This window comes from Pongo pygmaeus, chromosome 15 (genome assembly GCF_028885625.2).
Source record: "Pongo pygmaeus isolate AG05252 chromosome 15, NHGRI_mPonPyg2-v2.0_pri, whole genome shotgun sequence".
Lineage (NCBI taxonomy): Eukaryota > Metazoa > Chordata > Mammalia > Primates > Hominidae > Pongo > Pongo pygmaeus.
In genome coordinates, this window is record NC_072388.2 from 31,013,122 (window position 1) to 31,040,509 (window position 27,388).

At 37.2% G+C, this 27,388-nt stretch overlaps 1 protein-coding gene across 9 annotated transcripts in view; it reads left to right on the forward strand.

The window, feature by feature from the left end:
- The window catches only part of AKAP6 (A-kinase anchoring protein 6), a 626,632-nt gene that overhangs the window by 475,919 nt on the left and 123,325 nt on the right, over nt 1-27,388 (forward strand). For all 9 annotated transcript variants that reach the window (XM_054449571.2, XM_054449565.2, XM_054449569.2 and 6 more), the window contains one exon: nt 15,652-15,772. In XM_054449571.2, coding sequence (XP_054305546.2) covers nt 15,652-15,772 — 121 coding nt within the window. The remainder of the gene's footprint in view (nt 1-15,651; nt 15,773-27,388) is intronic.

Here is a 27,388-nt window from a genome sequence, read left to right on the forward strand (position 1 = left end):
CCTGCCCTTAAAAATCTCTGTTCCCACAGTCAAATCCTTAATTCTAAAGCCTTAAGAACGTAGCTTTGTAAAATTATCTGCTCCAATGATACATAAACTTCATTAATCATTCTTTTTGTTACATAGAACGAACATTGTTTCCAATACGTAATTGTGGGAATGCTGTGGGCTTTCAAGGATCTTCATTCCACTTGCAGATATCCAATACGCTAAAGAGAAAATTAAGTTGGTGATACAATTCGTACCATTTTATTTCCTTCTCATGCCTACAAGCATGCTAAAAAGATTATATGTACTAATGTAGTTGAAAAATGAATAAGACTACTCCAGGGAAGACTGAGCTGCTACACTGAATGGTGATCTTAAGTTTCTGAGAATTTTATGTAACCAAAATAACTTTTAGAAATGAATATATAACCTCTTTAGCCTGACAAAAAGATATGTATCAAGGTGATCTATCACAGCTTATATCTTATACAGCTATGAATTGTGTGGTTAGCAGTTATGAATATATGTGGTAGGAAGATTTCCCTGAACATATGTGAGGCTGTATGAGTTCTCAGAGTTTGTTCACCTGTGGGGAACACTTGGCACTGGCTCCAGCATCCCAAAGTGGAACCATAGCTCCTGGAGGGACCTGCAATGTGTGAGTCTCTGGTGATTATCAACAGTAGCAAAAGTCAGTGCTTTTCAATTTAGGTGAAAGCACTTATCAGTTGCCTTTTTTTCATCCAATAAATATTCATTGAGGGCCTACTATGTGCATGGCATGATGCTCTGAGCATAGTTGATCAAGAACACTTACTTTCTGTATATTTTGTAAAGTATAACCATCTCTTTTTCAGATACCTTTTCCTATTGAGAGGTTATCTGATTTTATTTTTCTAATGAATTTCAAAAATTCAGTTTAATTTGCTAAGTAGTATCATTCTTGATGTCAGAACTGAGTGTAGATTAAAAACCATGTCTTTTCTTCAGTCTATATAAAGGAGAGAATTGAGAGGCAAGGATAGAAAGTTTAAAGTGGAGCTAAGACCTTGACTCAGCACTCTGGGTCAAGAATGCAGAAGATAATCTATAAAGTCACTCTTTGCCCTCTCCGTAAGGATTTATCTGGACTCTTAATAAGCTTTTCCCCCAAATCTGGTGTTGTGCATATTCCATACTGAGTGAAATTTGAACTAAGGTATCTTTCTACTATGGAGAAATGGAAGTCTTAAGTAGAGTTTGTTAAAACCGCATGGAAGTTTGGGCAAAACATTGCAGAGCAGGTTTAAATCAAAACAAAATTAACTCATTCATTAATTTGACAATCTTTTTTTTTTTTTTTTTGAGATAGGGTCTCATTCCCATTGCCCAGGCTGGACTGCAGTGGCGTGATCTTGGCTCACTGCAGCCACAACTTCTTGGCTCAGGTGATTCTCCCGCCTCAGCCTCCTGAGTCACTGGGACTACTGGGGTGGGGCACCATGCCCAGCTAATTTTTTGTATTTTTAGTGGAGACAGGGTTTCACCATGTTGCCCAGGCTGAATTTGACAAACATTTTAAAGTACCTTCTATATGTCAGGCTCTATGAAGTGCAGAGATTGAAGTGGTGGAAATGAAATGGTTCCTACATTTCAGAAGCTCACAGTTTGGTAGGAGGAACCAGATCTCTGTAAACAATGTGGAATCAAGGATTTTAAGTGTGAAGTTAGAAATCTGTGTAGGGAAGAGGGGAGAGCTCATTGAAGGCAGAGCTCAATTCTGACTGTGTCAAGTAGAATTAGAGCAGGTCAGGAAAGACAGCAGAGAGAGAGGGCTCTGGAGATGGTTTTTGAAAGAGGGCTAGGTCAGCAGAAGTGCTTTTCAGTTTAACCTGAAAAACACATATTGAGCACCTACAAAGACATACCACAGTCTCTGCCTTCATTGAATTTACAGTCTAGCAAGAGAGTGTGGCATGAAGCCGATATTGATCTGTGCAGTGAGAGAGAAGGGGAAATAGAGAATGCTAGGGAGCTTAGAGCAAATAGGATGAGCTCTCGAAGGCAGGGCTGCATCTCTCATGTTCACTGCACTCTCCTGCATCTGGTGCAGTGCCTGGCAAGTGCTAGGTACCCAATGAATGAATGGATGCATGAATGAATAAATAAAACTGATCTGGGGTTAAAAGGAAGGAAAGGTCTGGAATCATCAGACTGCTTGCTGTTTCATAGGACTGAAGAGGAGTATTGAAGTTAGAGGAGGTGTGAAAAATAAGGCTTTGGAAGAAGGTGAAGTCCAGAGCCAGAAGTTAATCATTGAATTCATGGTTCTTAACCAAGATAGTGCATCAGGATAACCTGTGGAGCTTTTAAGCAGAAAAAAGCCAGCCTGCCTGACCCTACTGAAAATTTTGATTCAGTAGGCAGAAGAAGATGATAATGATTAGGTTCTAATGCTCACCACCAGTTGAGAACCATTGCTTCAGTGGTTTTCAAGTTATGGTCTCTGGACCACCAGCAGCAGTGTCTCCTATGAATTTGTTAGAAATGTCATTTCTAGGTCCCACTTCAGACCTATTGAACTAGAAAGTCTAGGGGTGGAGACCAGCAATCTTTGTTTAACAAGCATCCCAGGCGATTCTTTTTTTTTTCTTTGTTCTTTCTTTCTTTCTTTTTGTTTTGTTTTGTTTTGTTTTTGAGACAAAGTCTTGCTCTGTCGCCCAGGCTGGAGTGCAGTGGCATGATCTTGGCTCACTGCAACCTCCGCCTCTTGGGTTCAAGCGATTCTTGTCCCTCAGTCTCTCAAGTATCTGGGATTACAGGTGCACACCACCATGCCCGGCTAATTTTTGTATTTTTAGTACAGACGGGGTTTTGTCATGTTGCCCAGGTTAGTCTCGAACTCCTAACCTCAAGTGATTCGCCCACCTCAGCTTTCCAAAGTGCTGAGATTTCAGGAGTGAGCCACCGCACCCAGCCTCTCCCAGGTGAATCTAATGCTGAAGTTTGAGAAGCACCGCTTTGGGCATTAAAGACTTTTAGGTTGACAATTAATGGAGCATGTGGAGACTAGATGGAGACTGAAGCCAGAAAGTATCAGTAAACCTCAGTGGTCCACGGGATGAAGAGAGTGAGGGAGAAGGAACCATTCTGATGCCCCAGTTATTGGCTCAAAGAGAAAGAAAACAGGAATACTTGGATTCAAATGACTTTGGTGTCATCCAACATGTAATATTTATTTAGCACCTATTAAGTGCAGGCTGTGTTAGGCACTGGGGACATAGAGGCAGTGGGACACAAAAGGTGATAGGTATATGGAAATCAGGAAAACCTTCCAGAAGAAGTGTCATGGAGGATGGCCCAGGGTCAGAAATGACAACAAGAGTGTTTCTCACAGAGGAGGCAGTGTGTGCAAACAGCCAGAATCACTAAAGGATGCCCAGCATGACTAGACTGGTAGTTTGCAACAATTATCTGCTAACTGTGTGGAGAATAGATTGGTTAGGCCTAGGCTAGACAGTGCTCAGATAAGAGGCTATTCCAGTCATTCAAATAAGAAATAGTCCCTGAGCTAAGACAACAGCAATAGAAACTGAAAGAAGGAAGCTGCACTGACAAAGCTTGGTCACTGGGTAGATGGGGTTGTTGAGGGAGGGGCTATTTGAGAATGGACCTCTGTATTTCAGACTTGTGCACTCTAGGAGACAGATGTGGCATTCACTCAGGAGGGGAATGCAGAGGAAGAATAACAGGGAGGAAAAGCAGAGTATTTGAGACATAGTTCTTTCCATGGTCTCAGAAGCATCCAAGTAGAAAAACCCAGGAAGCAGAACTGGAGCTCAGAAATGTTTTGGCCTCCTCAGCCAACATTAAGGACAGTGTGGTAACTATGGGGTAGCAGAGGCTGAGAGAGCCAAGAATTTACCTTGTGGTAAACTATGCCCTCCCTGCCGTGTGAACATAACATTGTCTTTAAGGAATGCTTATTTTAAAACTATAGGTAAGCAGAACGTTTTTATTTCGGTTAGAGTTTTTCCTGCCGTAATATGCAAGAATTACAAAATAAAGACTACACCATTGAGAATTCCAGGTAGTATCTTGATTGACAGAATTGAGGAGTACAGTTGACTGTTATTTTCTCTCTTAAAGCTATAGGTAAAAAGCTCCTGATCCTAGATATAAGATTGCATTGAGTCTGCTCAGATTGCTTCCAACTACACAAATAATGTTTATTTTTAGGGATAAGTCATGCATTTACTGTAGTCTAATTTCCTAAGAGGAGAGAGAGCAACTAGATTCAAAATTAAGAATAGAATTCAAGTTAGCTCTCTGCTACTTTTTAGCTACGGAACCTTGATTGGGACATTTAAGCTCACCAAGATATGATATCTGAGTCTATAAAATGAGAATCATTATCCTAGTGTACTTCATGTTTTTTTTTTGAGAAAGGAAATGCAATAATAGGAAAATATCTAAAATACCTAGAATGCAATAAATAATATGAAAATCATTAACGAAATATTTATTTTCCAGCTACTGTGTTGCAGACAGTAGTATGAGATGCTAGCAATGAAAAAGATACATAAGACTTAATCTCCATGGTATTCAGTGTAGTGAGAGAGAGAGACATTTAGATACATCCTTATAAAACAATGGGCAGGGCTGGGCACAGTGGCTCACACCTGTAATCCCAGCACTTTGGGAGGCCAAAGCAAGAGGATCATTTGAGCCCAGGAGTTCAAGACCAGCCTTGGTAACATAGTAAGACCCCTCGCACCAAACCTACCAAAAATTTTTTTAGGTATCTGGGCATGGTGGTTTGCACCTATGGTCCCAGCTACCTAGGAGGTTGAGGCAGGAGGATTGCTTGAGCCCAGGAGGTTGAGGCTGCAGTGAGCTTTGATAATGTCACTGCACTCCAACCTGGGAGACAGAGTGAAACCACGTCTCAAAAAATAAATTACTTAATTAAGAAAGGGGAAAATTTAAGATAGAGAGTGTTATAGGAGTACTGAGAAGGGCTACCTAATCCAGCCTAGCTGAAAGGGTTCAAGAAGGCTTAGCGGAGGAGGGAACATCTGAGCTGTCTTAAAGGATGCATAGATTTTAGCCATTAGAAGAGGTCTGGCCGGGTGCGGTGGGATTACATGCCTGTAATCCCAGGACTTTGGGAGGCCAAGGCGGGCGGATCACAGGGTCAGGAGATCGAGACCATCCTGGCCAACATGGTGAAACCCCATCTCTACTAAACATACAAAAATTAGCCAGGCGTGGTGGTGGGTGTCTGTAGTCCCAGCTACTTGGGAGGCTGAGGCAGGAGAATGGCATAAACCCTGGAGGCGGAGCTTGTAGTGAGCCGATATCCATGCCATTGCACTCCAGCCTGGGCGACAGCGAGACTCTGTCTCAAAAAAAAAAAAAAAAAAAAAAGAAGAGGTCTGTGCAGTTCAAATGGCTTTTATTCAAGTCAGGCAATAACAAATGCTGGCGAGGATGTAAAGAAAAGGGAACCCTCATACACTTGGTGGGAATCTAAATTTGTACAACCACTATGGAGAACAGTTTGGAGGTTCCTCAAAAAGCTAAAAATAGGGCTACCATACAATCCAGCAATCCCACTGCTGGGCATATACTCCAAAGACAGGAAATCAGTATATGGAAGAAGTATCTTTACTTTCATGTTTGTTGCAGCACTGTTCACAATAGCCAAGCTTTGGAAGCAACTTAAGTGTCCATCAACAGATGAATGTATAAAGAAAATATAGCACTTATACATGATGGAGTACTATTCAGCCATAAAAAGAATGAACTTCTGTCATTTGCAACAACATGATGGAACTGGAGGTCATTATGTTAAGTGAAATTCGCCAGGCACAAACAGTGAAACATTGCATGGTCTCACTTTGTTTTTGGGACCTAAAATTCAGAACAGTTGAAATCATGGAGACAGAGAAGGATAGTTACTAGGGACTGGGAAGGGTAGTAGGGCATCAGAGTTGGGGAGGTGTAGATGGTTAATGGGTTAAAATAAAACACAAAGAATGAATAAGATCTAGTACTTGATAGCACAACAGGGGGGCTATAGTCAATAATAACTTTATTGTACATTTTAAAATAAATAAAAGAGTATAATTGGATTGTTTGTAAGACAAAGGCTCAATATTGAGAGGATGGATGCCCAATTTTCCATGATGTCATTATTACTTATTGCACTCCTGTACCATAATAGCTCATGTACTCCATAAATATATATACGTACTATGTGCACACAAAAATTAAAAATAAAAATTTTAAAATAAATTAAAAAAGTAGAAGAGGGATATGTAGAGGGAGGGAGAGGATTTCAGCCATAAGACAGGAACTAGCTAGGGGGAGTATCTGAATGTGTTGAAGTTTACTACAAATAGTTTGATGCTGTTGAAGCAGAAGATCATGGAGGTGATTTCTGACTCTGCTTCCTGGAATTAGAAGGATTCCAAGAGAGTTTTTAGGGACTTCCACTCCTGTGGTGAAGTTCCAGAAGATACCTCAGTCTCATCAGCTGTATGCCTGACTTCCTCTGGCTGTGGATGAAATTGGGCAATGTCTACAGATAGAGATATAGTTGAGGTTTATGCCTTGTATCTGAGAAGACAGGAATAGTTCACCCCTCATCACACAAGGGTTTAGTATAAATTTTCTTCCCAAATAGAAACAGTATATATAGGTTAATCCCAAGCACAACAGGCTGAATAAAATGAACTTTAAATTAAAGTAGGATTATAGGCTAAAAGTTTGGCAGGAAAGAGGAGTTCATTTTCTTTTAGGAAAAGAAGTGCCTCTCGATGGGCGTGAAAGTATATACAAATATAACATCCCCAAAGAGAAGTGATATTGACAAGTGAAAACAAATGAATCATGATTTAAAATATCACTTGATTAAAGACCAAATTTGTTTATCTAAATTAATTAAGCAATAAGATATGTCAAATGACTTTAACCAAATGAGAAGGGATATAATCACCCTGGATTTCCTGCCATGGGGTGATCTTTCTGGTTTTCTGTTGAGCAGCATGCCAAAATATTCATGCTCTGTCATACTAACTATCTCTCTCTCTCTCTCTCTCTCTCTCTCTTTTTTTTCTCTCTCTCTCTTACAAACACACACACTGTGACCATTTTGAATTTCTGCCCGGTGGGTATTTTTAGAACACTGCTACATAAAGTGTTTTCTTTTTGGTACACACCAGCCATAAAATGATGTGCTATTCTTATGTGTGCCAATGTTGATAACAGTCTCACATATGGATTAAATCACTAGACAACCCAAAGAAATCTTATTTCCATCCTGCATTTCTACTTCCTTCCCTTGACTCTTGCCTTACCTCAGTCTAATAGAAGATCAGTGTTCAATTCAGGCCCTTTTTGCCCCTTCCCTTGTGCTCTGGAACTGTTAAATAGTAAGGTAACAATGTAGGCTACAGTCAAAAGGAGTAAAATGTGCCTGGCTACTTCCTGGACAAATGATATTCTGACCACTATGTAAGTATTGAAATGGGTCTTTCTGGACTAAAACAAACAAAAAAATCTTACCAGTAGAAATGTATTCACTTGGGCCATGATATTACACCGCTTTAATGTGAAATAATGTTAAATCGATTGTAGACCTAGACTTCACTAATTTGATGACATCCATGCCAAGAGCCAACAAAAGGCAAACCAGAGAGAGAAGCATGCTTTTGGGAGAAGTATGACTTCAAAGTTAACAGTGTAGTCAACTAATGAAGATAGTATATATATAATAGTATATATATATAAAATATAGTGTGTATATATATATATATATACACACACACACATACACCACACACACACACACATCTTTCATGATAACAATGATCAATTTTTGTACTGTTTTGGATAGTTGATTGGGCCCGTTGAAAAAAGGAGAAAGTTGCCAACACGGACAATGAGAAGGCACCTAAAACAAATCTAATTTATTTCATTTTAGTATACTGAGGTTAGCTCTTTTCTTTAAAATGTATTCCTTTATTCATTTCCCTATCTCCTTCACAAAGGATCTGAGTCAACTTACAAAAATATTGACAGTAAAATAGAATAAATGTTTGACTGAAATAATTTTGGAAAAAGTAAAGTAAGAAAATAAACAAATGTATATCTTATGTATGTCCTCTAGAAGGGCTATGATTTGGCTCTGGGCTATCCATACCCAAAGAATAAAATGAAATTTTATCTATCAGAGAATTCATAGTGTCCTATGATTAAAAATAATCTATATCAGATGACACACAACTTCTTATGCTGTTGAGACCTGAGAGGAATTTATCCTGTAGTTCTTTAAGGCAGAGACAGGTGTCTGTGATACTACACCTGTACAAGAGAAGTCAAATCCCCAAAGCAGTTTTTTGATGTAGGCTGCAGAAGTGATGTCAAAGCACAATTCAGAAAGAACAGTTCTATAAGTAACTAAAATCTTGTAGTCCAAGCATAGCACTCTCTGGGTAGGGTCAGCCTCAATAAAGGATAACTTTTCATATTAATTGTGCTACCAGGCTTTTGTTAGGATTGGGCAACAGACAATTATTTACAGCTTGTTGATATATTGCCTATTACATCTTGGAAAACTAGTGAGGCCTAGAGTAGGGTAATCCTTTTATGAAATGGTGAACTGCCCAACTCACACCAGTGTGCCATTAGGTTTGGATCCATTCCCCTCTTAACACACAAATGATAACATAGGACGGTTTATCTTTTAAAAAAATCATCTCTTTGTCTTTTGAAGTACACTTTTCCATTTGTTCTTCCAACTACCAATTTAAAAATTCTTCAGAATGTTTTCTGTTTCCCTGGATAGAACTTAGTCCAGCGTATTATCTAAAAATTTGGACGAGACTTTGACTTCCTGATAGTGTAACAGAATCCTCTAAATACACCCAGAAATCTACACTAATGTTTCTAATGTTATAGATTATCTCATTAGTTAGAATTTTTAATGGATTATCTTGGTGCTTTATGCTTTTTATTTCAATAGTACGTGTTGGTGGACAGATGGTCCACGAGAAAGTGGGGCCAGTTATTAACAAGTTTGTAGGCTTGATTTTATTTTTCTTAGACATGTTCACATGTACGTGGGTATATATAAAAATTGAGGAAATTACTGCTAGAAAGAACTCCATATTCCTTTTTATTTATTAATGGCAAAGGCAGGCTGCTTTTCTCATGAGGAAGTCACTCATGAATTTTCATTCAAAATAGTAAATTAGTGTCCATACTTTAATATGTTTAGAGTGGAAAGGGATTGTACATGCAACTGTGCATATCAGATTCCATGTCTGGAAAGCTACATTTTATTCTTTGATGATATTATGATTGGAGATATAACAGGCACCACTATTATATCTCCCTTCTGTGCTTATATGACACATGGAGTAGAGGATGATGGGAAATTCTGATCTATTATTAGTATTTTACTTCAGTAAAATACTTAAACTATATTTTTGCAAGATTTTGTTACCACTCCTTTACGTCTCTTTTTTGAAAGCCAGAGGCAAACTTTCCTAGGCAAATAATGTGAACAGCAAACACTTAGTGAATATTTGGGGAAGGAATCAATATGCTAAAGAAGCTAGGAAAATTGGATCATTTAATAGAACTCCCAATATAGACAGGTGGTATTTCAGGAACCAGTCTGGTGTTTTTAGATGTCCTAGTGTGAATTAACATTAAGCATACAAAAGATGTATTCTTAAGTGCCCCAAAATACACACACACACACACACACACACACGATTATTCAGCCTTAAGTAGAAAACCTGTGAGGACTTTTAGTATTATATATTTTTTTCAACCAATAATTGCTCTATTTTGATTATTTCTTAATTTGGTTGTCTGTTTTCATCAAAATTCCTTAGTGAGCCCAGTTGAAACCTCATATATTCACACACACCTCCCATTGATTTCACTTGGGTGAGACTTTATCGTTTAAGCAAAGTTTAAGTTGAAATGTTGAGTTAATGATGCTTGCTTTAAATACCAAAGGCTGAATGCATTTATGTATTCAAACACTTAGCTAGTCAAATATAACTCCCATCAGGGTTTAGAGGAAAGATTATTTCTTAAACTATGCTGGCCTCACAAGTAATATATTACCATCAAATCTGCAGAAAAATGATACTAAATAAGGTTGTTAGTATTTTTTTATTTATAAAAGCCCTGGAATCTTTTTTAATCTTAAATAAGGCAAAGTAAAATGGTGGGCAAGATGTTGTGAAATACTTAGAGCGATTACCCATAGTACTTAAACCCAAACTTAAAACACTAAAGAAAAATTTTGCACATCTATTTCTCTATAGCCTTGTCTGTTTAGATGCTTAAACTATAAAACAAATACATTTATAATTCTATATTTGTCTAAGAAAAACTGACTTCAAGTTAGAAGACTTTTTCTCCCCATAACATGATTAAGCTACCTGCATCAGAATGTCCAACTCCTTTATTGTGAACCCATTTAAGATCAAGTGTATGGCAATTTAAATAAAAAGTATCAAAAAGAATACATTTTGGTTAAATGTTTGCTTTATAACACTTTCATAGAGTATATATGAATTTGCTTTATCACACTTTCATAAAAAATGTAACATATTCATAGAGTATTAAAATGGTATCCTAACAGGTCTTTTAACATCTAGGAGATTACAAATGAGAGTGAATGCATTGACATAAACCCAAGCATAATTAAAAGAAAATTTTATGAGGAAAGTCCCTCCAAAAGGGACTCATAGTTCTTATATTTGTATTCCTATAAGATGATAAGCTACTCGCCACAATTTTAATCACCTCTCTCCCTTCAAAAGAGAGAGATGTGAGCAGTTGTCACGAGAAATTCAAGAGAAGATCCTGGTTCTGAATTCAGCTGATAGAATCAGCATATTCTCCAAGGGAATATAGAACTGTTAACTAGTTCCGTCCTACCCTTGATAAATTCACTTCTTCATGATCTTTTCTGTTTTCCTGTAGAGTAGCTGGAACTTTTCCTGGAGCACATTGTCTTTTATAAAATCACTCAAAAAACACACCTTCGCAGGTAATATAAACTTTGCAGGTAATATAAACCTTTGCAGGTAATAGAAAGGAAAGAAAGTGAACTCTTTCCTTACTTAAGACGTTTCCTGTAATAATGGGGACATTAAATTGTGGTCATTTCAGAATCTTTCAAAAGCACCTACAAAGAAATTCAATAATTTATTTCTGATTTGCCACTTTTTTTTTGAGACAGAGTCTTGCTCTGTCACCCAGGCTGGAGTACAATGGCATGATCTCAGCTCACTGCAACCTCTGCCTCCTGGGTTCAAGCAATTCGTCTGCCTTAGCCTTCCAAGTAGCTGGGTCTACAAGCATGTGCCACCATGCCTGGCTAATTTTTGTATTTTTAATAGAGACGGGGTTTCGCCATGTTGGCCAGGCTAGTCTCAAACTCCTGACCTCAGGTGATCTATCTGCCTGGGCCTCCCAAAGTGCTGGGATTACAGGTGTGAGCCACTGTGCCTGGCTTTGATTTGCCACTGTTATATGTTTGATTTCACTAAATGTAGAAAAATCTCAGGTCTTTTCCAACTTGTGGATTAACACATGGCCAAGAATCTGAAATCAGGCACAAATACTTTCAAGAAAAAAGTTTTTGTCTTCTGTTTTGAGACTTTGTGAGAATTTGTTGTTTAGCACATTGGTGCTCATTGGGTACCAGTGAAACAAAATGTGGTACCAAGGCATTTACTGTATCTAACAAATCAAATATCAAGTCTAAATATTCTCAGCTAGGATGAAAACAAACTAGACTGGATAAAAGGTGAGTATCTGTATTAGGTTCATTTGCTACTTGCAGGTCTCCAGTGTAGACTGTTTGAGAAAAAGTCTTAAGTGACTTTTGTTCCAAGGCCCATGATAAGGAGAATAATAGAAGGAAACAGTTCAATAGATATAAGTGCATGCTAAAAAGCCAGTGAAAAAATTTCCATGCTTCAGAGCATTTTATTATTTTATATATTTTTTAATTTATTTGAAAACCATTAATAATTTTCATGTTCATAAACCTCCTTTATTTATCTTTCACTATAAAAAGAGGAGGAGGTGAAAGGAAGGGGAAGGCAATTAACATTGATTTAACATCTACTACATATAATCATTTTAAGTAAGTGAATTTACCATTTTAATATAGTAAAAACAAAATCTCACGTAAAGAATGAATAAAGCAGCCTGTTCATGTTGCACTGGTTGTGCTGGTATTGGTCTTTGGCGATGAGATACTATTATGTCTGCTGACACATGCTGCTTTTCTGAAGTCATTCTTGCCCCACTGAAGGTTTTTGGTTTCTTTATCTAGATTCATTTATCATCATTCACCAGGGACTACGCTGGACACTGAGGATGCAAAGATAATAAATTCATCTCTTGCCCTTGAATTTCTTAGTCATAATCAAAATTTCTTTTTCGGTGGTACACATGTATGAAAAAGAAACAAGCTTCTTTCTTTTCTCTTGCCAATTGATCATTTTTATGAGGCACCCTACACTCACACTTTCCTAGAAAAGCAAGAAAAATACTGGCTTTAAGATCAGAGTTCAGGCTCTTAGACACATTATAGCCTCTCTAATAAATTAACATTCTTTTTAGGAAATACTCTCTTGGGATCAATGCTCTGTTTTTCAGATTTTCTATTCGTCTCCATTCTTTTTTCCAAGATGACATCTGAGCATATAGGGGTTTACATGATCTTGTAATTCTGGGGTGCAGTGGAGTCCCCTGGCTTAACACAGTGCTTAGGTACAGGCTGGCTGGGCTTATTGAAATGGGTCTTGTCAAGGATATTATGAGGCTTCCTCCCGCAGAGGGCTGTAGCTGGTCTAGCTTATGTTGTTACCTCTTGGCTTGGTCAGGGCCCGATGGTATTTCTTGCTGACTAAGCCTCAACTCAGCCCTCACTGACCCTGCCAACTCTCCGTATCTGGATTCAGAGGCCCACCTGGCTCTCCTTTTGTTGGGGAGAGGCCGTCATTGTGCCTTTGTTGTCATGGCAATGCCTCTGTCAAGTTCACCAGCTGACCTTTCAAGAACCTTGGAGTCTCTTCTTGGGAGAATGAGGGAACAACAGAGCAAAGAGAATTCTAACTGAAGATCTCTCTCTGTCTACAACATCCCCACTCCAGGTTATTGTGGGGACAATATATGAGGCAATTTCCTCACAGAGTTCTGACCAGGAAATGAAGTTGACATCCTTATGCTTTGGACCTTTTTCTCAACCTGTCTCACATGCCTCCTTTCTAGGTCTTAGGCCAGGAGAGAGGAGAACACACATCTGGGCACCTGCTCCTCCTGCCTTATTCTTTTTTATTCTCCAAATCCTCTGACGTGGAAAGGGTGAGCTTTCTCTTCCTTTCCCCTTTGCTTTAATAATCCCTTGAATCATATACTCTTCTAATTTTGTGGGTGGCATTCCACCTTTTCTGTCTTTATGATTAAAATATAGGAGGGTGCAAGGAGAGAGAAATAGCGACTGTAATTCAAGAAGTATTTCTAAATGGTTATACCTCTCAAGGAAATGTTTATTAGTTATTCCTTATTAGTCACAGAGTCAATAAAGAAAACCAGATGGTTTATTTTTTATTTGTCTCTTTTATAGTGGTCGGGTTTTGTTTTGTTTTAGTATTTCGAAATGGGATGCTAGTTCAGATTTCACATATATGCTGGAGGTCTTTGCTACTCAAAGTGTGGTTCATGGGGCCGGGCGTGGTGGCTCATGCCTGTAATCCCAGCACTTTGGGAGGATGAGGCGGGCGGATCACGAGGTCAGGAGATCGACATCATCCTGGCTAACAAGGTGAAACCCCGTCTCCACCAAAAATACAAAAAATTAGCCATGCGTGGTGGTGGGCGCCTGTAGTCCCAGCTACTCGGGAGGCTGAGGCAGGAGAATGGCGTGAACCCAGGAGGCGGAGCTTGCAGTAGGTGGAGATTGTGCCACCGCACTTCAGCCTGGATGACAGAGTGAGACTCCGTCTCAAAAAAAAAAAAAAAAAAAAAAGTGGTGCATGGACCAGCAGTGTTGCCAACACTTGTTAGAAATGAAGAATCTCAAGCCCCACCCTAGAACAGTTACTGAATCAATATCTTCATAACAAGATGATCAGTTGCACTGTATGTGCATTTTAGTTTCAGAAACACTGCTCTAGGCCACCATAGCCTTACTAAAGGTTTTAAGTACATCACCTATAACCATCATTGGCATCCAGTAAACATTTATTAATAAACTCCACATGTTAGCCAATGTTGATCCTTGCCCTTGGGTGCTTATAGTTCTAATCAAGGATCTTTATAATTATGATAAAGTAATTAAAATAAAATAGACAATCCTAGATCTATTCCCTCCCACCCCATCATCAGGCACACCTTAAATTTTTTGACAGATCTATTAAGATTAAATTATAAGTTATTAAAAGTGGATTTTCACTTTCATGGAAAGCAGTCATTTAATGTACAGAGACAAGAACAGGTAGTAATAAAATACTCAATTGAAAAATTCAGATTCATACCTGAGGCTGCTGCCTCATTAGTACTGATAGGGTTTTGCTCAGTTACAATTTGACAAGACTGTAGGATTTCTTTTAGTGGGGTGATTTTGGGGGGTAAAGGACAAAGTCATAGTTTTTCATTCTGTACTTTCATTTTCAGATCACAGTGTTTTAGAAGAATCTGGGCTTTACTTATTCACCAGGCTTTCAATAGAGAATCACATTAATCCTTTTAAGCTCCTTATTCTAATGATTTATTTTGTTGAAAACTATAGTGATCCTCCTTTGAATTTTAATGATTGCTGGCTATTCAAAGATTCATTGTTTTGACTTCCTGTCCTTACCTTTGTTTCCTACATGTCTGTGGGGAACACCTGTCTAATACTGGATCTGCCACTGGTTCTCACTGGCTTACCAGAGTCACTCAAGCCTATCTCTGAGTGTTAAGCTGAAATGCTGACTACTCATCCATAACAATAAATGTAGGATATATGTTTGCAGAGATAGGCAGATAGACAGCAGAGGGACAGATAAATGATTGAGTGATGTCCCAGTGAAAACAGTATTTTGGATCTGATGGTATATATCAATATATTTGGATCTGATAGTGATCATTATGGAGAAATTAGTTAAATTGTTATTCTTAATCATAAATCTATTAGGATGTAATATCTATAGAAAATCTAGTAGAGGGGAAAGGGGTTCAAATTTTGAGGGTGCTGTTGTTACCCAAAATTCGGGACCATGTAACCTTCTACAAGTCACTGACTCTCTATTTCTCAGTCTATTAAATGGCAGTGCTCTTTTTTAAGGATGCAGTGGTGATCTTTTTGTTCAAGTGCTGCAAATCCTCAGAAAGGGTTAGAAAATGGAAATAGCCATAACATGTCTCAGGTATGAGCACTGGAATTGCATATTATGTTTTCACATTCTAAGAGGTGGCTGTGTCGCAGGTTTGAGTTTCTGTTTTGCCCACTGTGTAACAACATAAAAATTTTCTCTTCTCTTTTTGTAGATATCACTAGGAACATCATGGGTTTTCAAGAATATATTATTCTAATATGAGATTTTAACAACTACACTGTATTTATGCATACTACATTTTGTGCCTTATCTTCAGGCTTCTGGACTTTGATTCAGAATATCAGGAGCTCTGGGATTGGCTGATTGACATGGAGTCCCTTGTGATGGACAGCCACGACCTGATGATGTCAGAGGAGCAGCAGCAGCATCTTTACAAGGTTAGAGCTACCCTTCCTGCCTTTACCTTGTTGTGGAAGATCTGATTAGCCTGACAAGTCTGTCTCTCTCTCAGGATATCTTTTCGTTCATTGTATGTATCATGGTGTCTATTAGAATTCCCTTCCCTGTCCCCAAACTCATTTCCATCCCTTGTGTGCTGACAGGCTGCACCGACATCATAATTGCAAGAAAGTTCCCTTTATCACATTCTATTTGCTGTAATTCTATAGAAGGACAAAGATTTATCTTCAAGATGAATAGCAATAAATGAAACTGCATTCATAAATAGACTGAAACAAAATGAAGGATAAATGGACTAGTAACATTTAACAAAACGTGGTACGATTGGAGCACTCAGGTGGATTCTATCTACCCCTCAGATTTTCCCAGGGAAAAAAGAAATTTGCCTTTGGTTTGGCTTGCTGCTGCCAAAGTACAGGGCTCATCCAATTTAATGTTTATTAGTGATACATAGAGCAGACGTTGTCATATTAAGTCAATACATTTCCATGTGATTTAAGAAAACTGGCTTGAAACTCATGTATTGATTGCAGGCAATCCATCTAATAACTATATTGTTTTCCATGTCTGCTAATTCACCCTTAACCTACTGTATTTTACCAATTCTACTTAAATAGTCTTAGCAGTTCTTATAAAGCAATCATGTGATTTTGCCTAAAAAAAAAATTGTTGCAGGATTCACAGTGCCTGAAAATGCTGTCAAGGGGAGGGAAGAGGGACTTTCCACTGAAATATCAGACTGCAGTAAATCTTCCTCATTTAGGCAATTTTTATTGGAGTAATTCTGACAGTTGTCATCCTTGAATTGCTTTGAGCATATGGCATATTTCAAAGAGCAGATTGTGAATCATAAAAAATAAAATTAATAACTAACCACAGAATCAGCAACAGTATAATGACAAGAAACAACTACCTTCTAGTTTGTAAAAATTTCTTATAGAATAAGAAGTACATTCAAGGTCAAATAAAAGTTGCCTTCTTTCTTCTTCAATGTTATCATTTTAAATTACCGTTCTTTAATAAATTATTTTAACTTTTACCTCCTCTAAAGAGAGATATTTGTACTTTTCAAGGGTCTGGTTGACTTTAATTAGTGTCCCCTAGGAATCATCTCAGTTAAGAGAAGATATAAGCTCCCCAGGGACCCAGCAAATGGGGACATTTTATTCTCTAAAGAATGCAGTCCAACCTTAATTGAGTTTGTTGACTGTCAGCTGTTTCCTGTATGGATAGCTGTCCACATTAACAACACAGCTATCTAATATATCTTCTGGCATAACGTATTGTTACAGTAACAGTCTCAACCTAATTTAACAAAAACTAGATGACTTCACATTTCACATCAGGATCAGGAATTACATATGAAAACATGCATATAAATCTATATTAATTTAGTGATAGAAAAATATTTTATCCCTAAGACTTAAGTATTAAAAATTGAGCCAAATGGGAAAAATATAAAAGGTTACGTAACCATAAGCCATTATCTCGGACTTTATTGCACTCACGATGCCAAATAAGATTTCTTTTCTTCTTGGTCCATTTTTTATTTTGCACATAAGACACTATTTTTTCAGAAACAGTGCTATTCTTTGTCAAAATCACATTCATATAATTTACATCACAATTAATAGGAAATCATTGAACAAAAATGCAGTCTTCTTTTTTCTTGTGGTTTCCTTATAAGTACTTTGCCTGAAAATTCCCATTCTGGCATATCGAAGGCCATTATTCCACCCACTCAGAACTTCTGGGTTATAGTATTTTTCCAAACATTTTCTGTACTGTGATTTTTCATTTGTGACTCACGTCCTGTCACCATTCTTCTGCTTTTAGGTGCTTAACATAGTTCTGCTCATTAGACCGGCACTAACTTTGCATTTGGCTTATAAGCAAAATTAAAGATTGAGTTAGAAACCAGTAGAAAATGCTGCAAGTCTGTAGGGTCTTTCTTTATGTGCACTCCCAAATTATTCCAGAGGCTTGGAAGCCTCCAGAATAACCCTGAGGATATTGACTGAGGAGTCATGTAGAACTTAAGGTGGCTCCTAAATTAGAAAAACTGATGAGAAGAATTAATTTCATGTCTTCCCAAGAATCCTCAGGGATTTCCAGGTTAAGTTAACATTTTCAATATCCTATTCCTCTGTTCTAATCTGCTTTTCCGGGAATCAACTGAACTGATGCCTTGAGAAAGGGGTATTTATGATCTGTTGATTATAGAGACCCCTGAAGGAATAAAGCTTTTCAATTGGTGCCCAGGCCTTGCTAGGTTTTAAATACAATTTGAGACTACCTTATTTATCTCTAATCTTTGTATTTGTTGACCCCAAAAGATACCAGTGCTTTATTAACCTTTTTTATTAAGGGCACCATTGACATTTAGGGCAAAACAATTTTTTTTTTTTTTAGTTTGTGGACCTGTCTTTTACACTACAGAACATTTACTCTTCATGTTCCCCACTCATTGTGACAACTCAACAAGACCTCCCAACCCATTTTACAGCATTTCCCAGTCCATCTCAACATGTCTATACCATCTTTGTTTCTTAAAATACTTATATAACACCAAGGAAAATGCCTTAAACTTGTACTGTAAACATTATTGAACAAACACCTTATATAGCTGATATTGAAGCAACAGTTGTGAGTTTAAAAATCAAGGATGAAAATGAAGCTCATCATCCCTAGTATTAATGAAAAGGATGAGGTGAAACTTTTAAGGGAGATCTTCAGCTGAGTGATGGCAAAAATCCTAGGAAACTATAGAGCAGGACTGAATCTTTATTCCTTCTATTAGGGCATTTAAAACCTTTGTTCTTTTATCACTGGGTGTCTCTCTGTATTTCATCACTCAACCCCTTTCCTGGAGTATTTGTGCCCAAACCCTGACTCATGCACTTATGAAGTCCTAGGTTGATCCCCAAGGTATGCGTTTAGAAATGTCAGGTTAGATAAAATCTAGTAAGATGCTAGTCAGTGAGAGTGAAGCTTATTTAGCTTTTTCAACATTAGGCATTACCTTCCTGACTTTACCTATATATTTTTATATCCTGATCTGCACTAGAAAATCAGCTAGCCTTACCTCCTAAATATGAAACTACAAATTGTATGAAATACAGAAACTCTAGACTATCTACTCAGCAGATATCCTGAGTAGAGCATCTCTTATGATATTTAGGCTATCCAAAGCCAGCAAAATACACAAGGAACTTATAAAGACAAATAATTGGATTTAATGGGCAAAGACTACATTAGTACAACTTGTCATAATTCAGAAACCTTAATACTGCAATGGGCTATAAAGTGGACTTTCTATTTAAACTATTTCTTGTTATTTTTATATTGTTAGAAATTTAAGATCATTTTTTGAGTTAATTTTAAACTGCAGTCTCAAGAGCAACCTAATTCCTATTAAAAACTAACCATTCCCTTAAATATACTTTCTTCTTTGTTTTGAGACAGCGAGTTATACTGCCAATGACTTCCCTTCTCTCTTATCTGTCTTGCTCTACCTCTGAATAGGAGCCTCCTATATCTATTTTCTAATGAACATTGGCAATATCATCAGCCTAGAAAACACAAACGTAGTCTTTTCTCATTTTTTCTTCCTCAACCTGAGAATTACCTCGAAGGAGAATTTGCACCCACTCTCTCACTTTCTTTCTCTTCATTCCTCCTATCTTCCTAAGTAGGACAATTTAATTTGTCAAAAGTAACCACTATGATTTTGAAAGTTCAGCTCCTATTTGGACTAGAGTTACGACGCCAGAATTCATAATCACAGGGAGCTGTCACTCTGCTGGTCTGCATGTGCATTAACTATTAATGGAGAAATATTTAAAACCCACTTGTGAAGGAAAAGCTCCATTTTTTCATTTCTACAGATCAAAGGTGGCATTATTCTTGGGCTTGGGGAAGCTCATGACACCTCCTCCCCCATCCTCTAAGTGTTATAGACTGAGTGACCTAGAAGCATTTCAACGATTGGAGAGTTATAGCTCAGACTGCTGCTGTTGCTGCTGCACTGTCCTCCCCAGCAGGTACAGCTGACTTTGTTGTATGGTGAGGGTGTGCCCTATCAGAGGCTCCTTACCTATGTACAAAGGACTGCCAGTTTGCTGCTACCTACAGAGCACAGATGACAGATCTCCTAGTGATCCTAAGTTGGTCTGGAGTTCCAGACTCCAAGGGTTAATTTCAAGGGCCAAATTCGAAGTTGCAGCCTGGTGATTATTGTTATAATTGAACAAGAGTTTTCAGATAGTATGAAGCTCACTGAAACACCCCACTTATATATTTGTTCCTTGAACGATAGCTTACCTGCTCCTCATCAGTAAAATATTAGATTATAGTCATGGGCCGCATAACAAGATTTTTGGCCTTTGGTGGACTACATATGCAATGGTTGTCCCATAAGGTTATAATACTATATTTTTACTGTACCTTTTCTATATTTACGTACACAAATACTTACCATTGTGTTACAGTTGCCTACAGTATTCAGTATAGTAACATGCTGTACAGGTTTGTAGCCTAGGAGCAATAGGCTCTACCATATAGCCAAGATGTGTGATAGTCTCTACCATCTGCTCTTTCATCTAGGTTTATCTAAGTACACTCTAGGATGTTCACACAGTGACAAAATCATGAAACACTGCTTGGATGGAGAGCAGAAAGTGAGGTGGGGAGAAAGGGAGAGATTATAGCAGGGATATACATTTCTCAGAACATACCCCGTTGTTAAGCAACATGATTTGTACATGATTTATAAAGGGTTAAAAATAACTCTTCCAGCTTAAAAATACTACTAAATAAGTATCCAGTTCAACTGAGATCTTTGTACTTTCAGAGAATTTGTACTAAAGATTTTGTACTTAATTTTGAAGGTTAGTTACTCATATGGCTTCATTCATATAAGTCCAAACATGTCCTCTGTGTAAAAGGAAAAGGACCATTCATTTATATAATACAATGGCTACTAAACAGATCAATTATATTTTTACCCTGCTATGAATTTGAGGTTATTTATAAGAATCAACATGAAAATAATATAAATATTTTAAAAACATAAATACAAATCAGACTGGAGAAAATATACATAGACTAGAAGTTGCATCTGTAAGAAGAGTTAATATGCCTATATATAAACTGTAAAGCCCTATACAGTTACTAAAACATGATCCCAGTGTTGTATTTTGAGTTTCCTGGTAGTGAAAGCAAAGAGGGAAATATGTTCAATTGCAAAATGTATACTTTCTATAAGAAAAAGAGGTAATACTCCCTTTGAAGAAATTTTGTTTTGATACTTAGATGTGAAAACATTTTCTTTTAGGATTTTCTTTAAATACAAGGGCTTAGAATGGTATGGTAAATAAATTTCTAACCATAACAAATATTAAATACAAATATGTGTGGAATAGAATTAGAAATTCTGAAGAATAGGAAATATAGAGTACAAGAAGAAATATGGAACATAGTTGACTTGCTATTTTATAACTATTGATATCAAAATGATGTTGTCATAGATATGAACTGATCTCAGAAAACAGATTAATCACACTATTCCTGTATTTTATAAATTCACACATTTCAGCTTTCTAGAGTAGCTCTCTTTTATTTTGTTCTGGACCAAATTGATCTAACTAATTTCAGATGTGATTTGATATTCTTATGACTAAACTTGAGCCCCTAAAAGTATGTTAGGTTGGTTCATGGTCCAGGTCACAGTAGCTAAACTTGAAATAGAAGAAAATTCATTAACTTTTTTTTAAAAAATTCACATGGTGGTGTATAGAATAGAAGGATGTGTCAAAAAATTAATTCTGTTAATTAGGCCTTATATTGGAATTTCAGTGTTGAGTGTTACATCTCTACCCTGATGTTCAAAATGAAACAAATTACAGTTATTGAAGCAGTCAAGGTAAAAATGTACTAGATATATCAGGCACAAGAATTTAATGGTAATTTTTTACCTCTTTTCCTGGTAGATTAATTGTATAGCTTAATTGTATGTTAGATTAAAACTCCATTAAGATAAGAATATGCTTAAATTCATTATAATATTTCAAATAACATTATCTAGTCATTTAAAAAGTGATCAGAATGGAAAGATCTAGACTGTCTCCACTGCTTATCTAGAAATGAATTTGTTGTTTCATTTTTATTAAAGTTTGAAAAGTCCTTAGATTAACTGTCATATTAATTTGAGCTTTGATGAATCAGTGTTTGCTATGAATACTTGAATATATTTTTTTTCCTTTTTTTTTTTCTTTTTTTGAGAGGGGGAAAAACTTATCCTGAAAATGTTCAGGGGAAGAAAAAGTAGATGAATGTGGTTTCTCAACAATGTTTGAAACACTGTTCATGCTGGAGCCTGTAATTCCTATTTGAATCACTTCTTTAAAAAGAAAAAAAAAAAGATGTTAAGAGAATAGGATGCCAAGAAATAGTTGGCTGTGTGTGTGGAGGGGCAAGGAAGGGAAGCCCCGCCAGCAGTTTTTGTCTCTAGCGGGTGAGCTACTGTCCGGAAGGTGCGTTGGCTCTCTGGGCTGGCCTCTGAGGCATTGTGCTGCTCCCTCTCTCCCTGGCCTGGCTGGCTCTGGCCTAGAGTGGATCAAACAAGCCGTGGGGAAAGTTCCCCTCATTTGCATCACTTCTAGACAGCCCTGTCGTACTCTTTGCTGACAGGAAATCACTGTCTTTGTCACCTTTTCTCAGGGCCCTCCTTTTGGCAGAGATGGGCCATGTGACCACGCTTAATCACAACAACAGGGCTGGCTCAGGACTCAATGACATGTTTTCCTCAGCACTTCAATAAATGGGGTAGAGGAGTCAGTAGGAAATGAGTACATTAATTTTAGACTGAAAAGATAATTAACACTTGAAGGACTAATGCTACAACCTATGGAATTATTATTCAAATTAAAGTTAATTTATCAAAAACTTGTGAAAACTATCTGCCCTAATGCAACTGTTTAAAAAAATAAAACTTGAATAGTAAGAGTTGGGCATGTTGGAGGCAGAGTGGGAAGAAGGCGGGGAGAGGGGGGCTTGGATGGAGAGTAGAGAGTGAGGGGAGAGAAAGGGAGAGAGGGAAATCATAGCAGGCATTAGCTATGTTTGAAAAAGCAACTTAAATGGGCTAAAACTTCAACATTTGGGACTGAAGGCTGGAGCACGTAAAACGCTTACTTAGATGATATGAATAGGACACTGGCAAACAAAAGCAGCAGTGTGCTCCTAGAAAACTGTGCTTAAAGGAGTTTCCTTGGCAACAGAAATGCAGTTCCAAAAGTAGACAGAACTTTCCTCAGAAAACATACTATTAATAACAACCTTCCGGAACAACTTGGAACAATTTGACGACTTGGCAATAATAATGCCAAGTTTTCTGCAAATTAATCTAACACATAACAGTTATGTTTCTCTTGCCTGTAATTCTGCTGGACCCTACCTAGAACTCATTGCTTTTAGCAGCACAAATGTGAAAAATATTTCTAAATGCTGTCACGGAAAAAGAAAACCAAAAGAAATGCTAGTGGTCAACAGTGGCCAATGATTGTATTCAGCCTTTTGGAATCTACTAAGAACTCTTGAGTTCAATGAGATAAGTTTATTCCAATAAATGCTCCTATATTTACTATCTCATTTCAGTAAAGAGGCTTCCACAAACAAAACTTGGTAAAGGGTTAACAGTATGAGACTTGCTGTGATGTGAAGCACATCTGAGGCCGTTAGTTATATAAATGTAATGCTCACTAAATATGTGCTGAGTGTTATTTTTTAAAGTATCATCATTTCTTGTTAGTCTATAGAATAAACTAATCTTGGATGTACTTGGCCAACGGGAATCATTTGAATTCTCCTGAAGGCTATCTGTTTGTCAGCCAAGAGAGGTAGAGTATTCCCCTCCTCTGACCTTTCTTGAATCCTTGGAGATCTAAAGGTTAAAAGTAATCAATATCTCATTGTGCTGCTTGGTTTCAGGGTAATAAGTAATAACCATCATGTTAAAATCCAAATGCTTACGGATAGCACTTAAATTAGTTGACCTGTTTGGGAGATTTTATTACTTCCAATCAGGATAATAATTAGAGTTTGCTGATAAAATTTTGGATTAAGTTGCAAAAAATTTCAGCCTTTAATTTTTTGAAAAATGACTTTTACTTAATTAGATGGGAATGTGTAGTATTCCCTCTTTTGTTAAGCTGATAGCTTTTGCTTTAGCCCCAGATATTTGTAGATTTCTTTCTAGTTTCTAGAAAAGAAAGTAGAGGAACATTTAAATTTCTAATAAGAAAAAGTTTTTGGATCACTGCCATCTTTGGCTCCCGAACTACTCAAAACTATGTATATGTTTCAGGTTAGTGACTTCAGAGCAATGGCCCTCACCTACTTTTTAGCATGTCCTGTTTTTAAATTACTTATCTTTAGTGGTTATATTCATATTGGGGCTAATCTGGTTTGAGGCTGGCAAAAAATTATATGATGTATGATTAAACTTTACAGACAGCTATGGTATGAATGGGGTTATTTATTTTGTTTAAAAAAAGAGTATCAAAGTTTAAAGATGAAAACAAAGTATTATCATTGACAAAGGGGTATTAATATAAAAAAGATAAATGATAGGCTTAATGTTCCATGTAATTACATCAGGAAGGCATTGGTTATCATAATTATAACCACAAGGAAGTGTATAAGGTACATATGCTATTTAGTCTAAATAATTTGTCTTTTATCATCATTCTAGTTTTTATAGTTTATTAGAACTTCTTGAACGTATTCCTAAAGCAGGAATGTGGGGCTAAAAGTTACCTAGGTAACGTTTCAGTTATTTCAAAAGAAGTCCTGGTAACCTGTTCAGAATAGATGGTAAGGCCCAAGGGAAAAGCTTTCTCATAGTGCTTTCACACATAAACTCATTAACTTCCTTTATGTCCTTATCTCATAACATTGTCTAACTTTGGAAAGAAGCAGATTTGTGGTTGTCCTAGGGATATCAATTTGGAGTATTAGGGAATTCTGCAACCCGGCTAGCTCCATTACCAACTGACCATACTGCCTTTAATCCCATTCTTAAGATTCATTTCTTTGGGTAAAGAAGAATGTACTCTACTGAATGCAGATATTCTGTGGGGAAGACACAGGAGAATGATATTGAATTAAATATCAATTTTAATATCTAGCTAAAATAGAAAGGCATTGGGAAGGGAAGAGAGTGGGTAGAGAGAAGAAATCCAGAAAAGGGAACAAAAACAGATGTTATCTTCTTCAACATTTGATAAAAAGAGAAGTGTGTTTATGTGTATGTATATGTGAGTATGTTTGTCTGGTATTGAGATGGGCGTAGGATACGGGGAGAAAGAAACTTATCAAATAGTAAGATTTTACTAATAAATTTGATTGTGTCAGTGCCCTATTCACGTTATCTTATTTGATGCTCACAGGGATCTTGATTATTTTCCTTAATTCATAGACCCTGAGCCAAAAACATAAAGAGGTTAGGAGGCTAGCCTAAAAGTCACAGAACTTGTCCCTTAGTCAGGCTAGGCTAGGGTATGCCAAGATAACAAATATGCCCCAAATCTCAAAGGCTTAAATCTGCAAAGATTTGTTTCTCCTGCATACTAGATGTCTATCACATGTTGGCTATTGGCTCTGCTTGGCATTGTCCTCGCTCTAAGACTTAGGCTAATTGAGCGGCCACCATCTTAAATATTCCCTTACTATGGTAGAGAGAAAAGAGAGCTCTGGCGGGTCTTACTCTGGCCATTAAGCCTTCTACCTGGAAGAAACACATGTCAGTTCCACTCAAAATTTTTAGCCAGAACTAATTGCATGGCCACAACCAACTTCAAAGTAGATGGGGGAAATGCAGCCCTACCATGTGCCTGAAATGCAGAAAGCTAGAAATATTTGTTGAGCTGTACTAATAACTACCACAAGAACTAAGTAAGTTGGGGTTTGAACCCAATCTGGGTGGCACCAATGCTCATGGTCTTTTGCTGGCCTGCTCATTGTTGCCCCATATCATCTTCTCTACAACAGGTAGATTCTTGCAAGAACATTATTTCCTCCCTCTATATGAGCTTTTTGTGCTAAGATAGAAGAAAGAAATGTTAGATGGTATATCTGCAAAGAAAAGATGATGGACTTGGGTTGGCTCTTTAGCTAATCATCAGGCTGTTCTGTGAAAGCCCCCAAACTTTCTTAAGCACCTCAATACCCTGGGGAAGTATTGCCGTGCAGAGCCTCACTGGGGCCTCCTGCATTTTGTTAGATTCAGGAAAGCTAAGGATGAAAATATTTATGCTTTTTGGGAGATGCACTAAAGGCAGCATTACCCCTCAGAGGATTCAACCTCCTGGATCCCGTTATGCCAAAGGAAGTTACTAAAGGAGGGTCCCCATGGAGAGATGCTCTATAGGAATATCATTTGCAGAAAAACCATTTTCCAATGGTTTTTGTCCTGTCGAGGAAGCAATTTCAGTTCTCAGAAACAAGAGCCTTCCTAAGCATATTTTTAATAATGTGGGCTTTTGTGAAACTCATACATTCTTAAACTAAGCACTTCTGTGACACTCTATCCCTAATGAGGCACACTGGGGTAAGCAAAGAAGGAAGGAGTGGTCTTCCTGCTGAACCTTGATTCATTTACATAAGACACAAAACACACAGACACACATACACACACATGCAAGCTAGGAAAGAAACAACCAGGCTAATGCTCTTATGGCCTTTGGGTTGATTTCAATTTCACTTCTAAAGTTTCTCAAACCACAGAGCTCTAGCCTTTCTCCAGAAGGATAGCTATACCTTACTGAAACTCATCTAAACTTACTATTTCAGCTGCTTTCCTAAGTAGTCGATTCCATATGCTTATAGACATTTACATAAAGAAAATGTGTGAATTTTAATATCCCCCTTGTCATCTCATTTTAGCCTTAAAAACTGGGAAGTTTGTGGAGGAAGTACAAGTACACAAAATGTGTTTATTCACATACATTTGTGTGTGTATACTTATATACACGTATACAAAGTATTAACTTATTTAATTTAAAAAAATCTTTCACCAAGATTGAATCTGAATGAAGCCAGATTCCTTGAATCAGATATGCTATAGTCCCAAGACATTTAAATCATGCATATATAAATAACTGTACAAAATTCCTTCATATATGCCAAGTTTCAGTCTGGAGCACATTTCCATGTTACAAATCTTGGCATATTGGATTTTACGACCTTCATTACAACAGTATTATCCCTTTTAGTACTCAAAAGTGCCTCCCTGAGAAAGTTCTTCTTGGGGATTATTTAGCTGTGAATACTTGTTTATTAATTAAATGCATATTTTAAAATAATGATCATAAATACAGACTTAGTAGGCCAAATTTAAGAATGATTGATTATATTTTTTGTTAGACTTCACACTCCAGGTGGAGGGTTCGTGTTATTTATTGATTATTTATTAATGTACCTCCAGTGCCAAGCACAGTGCCTGGCACATAATAGAAACTCAATAAATATATGTTGAAACACATATTTTCAACAAGGCTTATTCAATAGTTAATTAAACTCTATTAATCAGAACT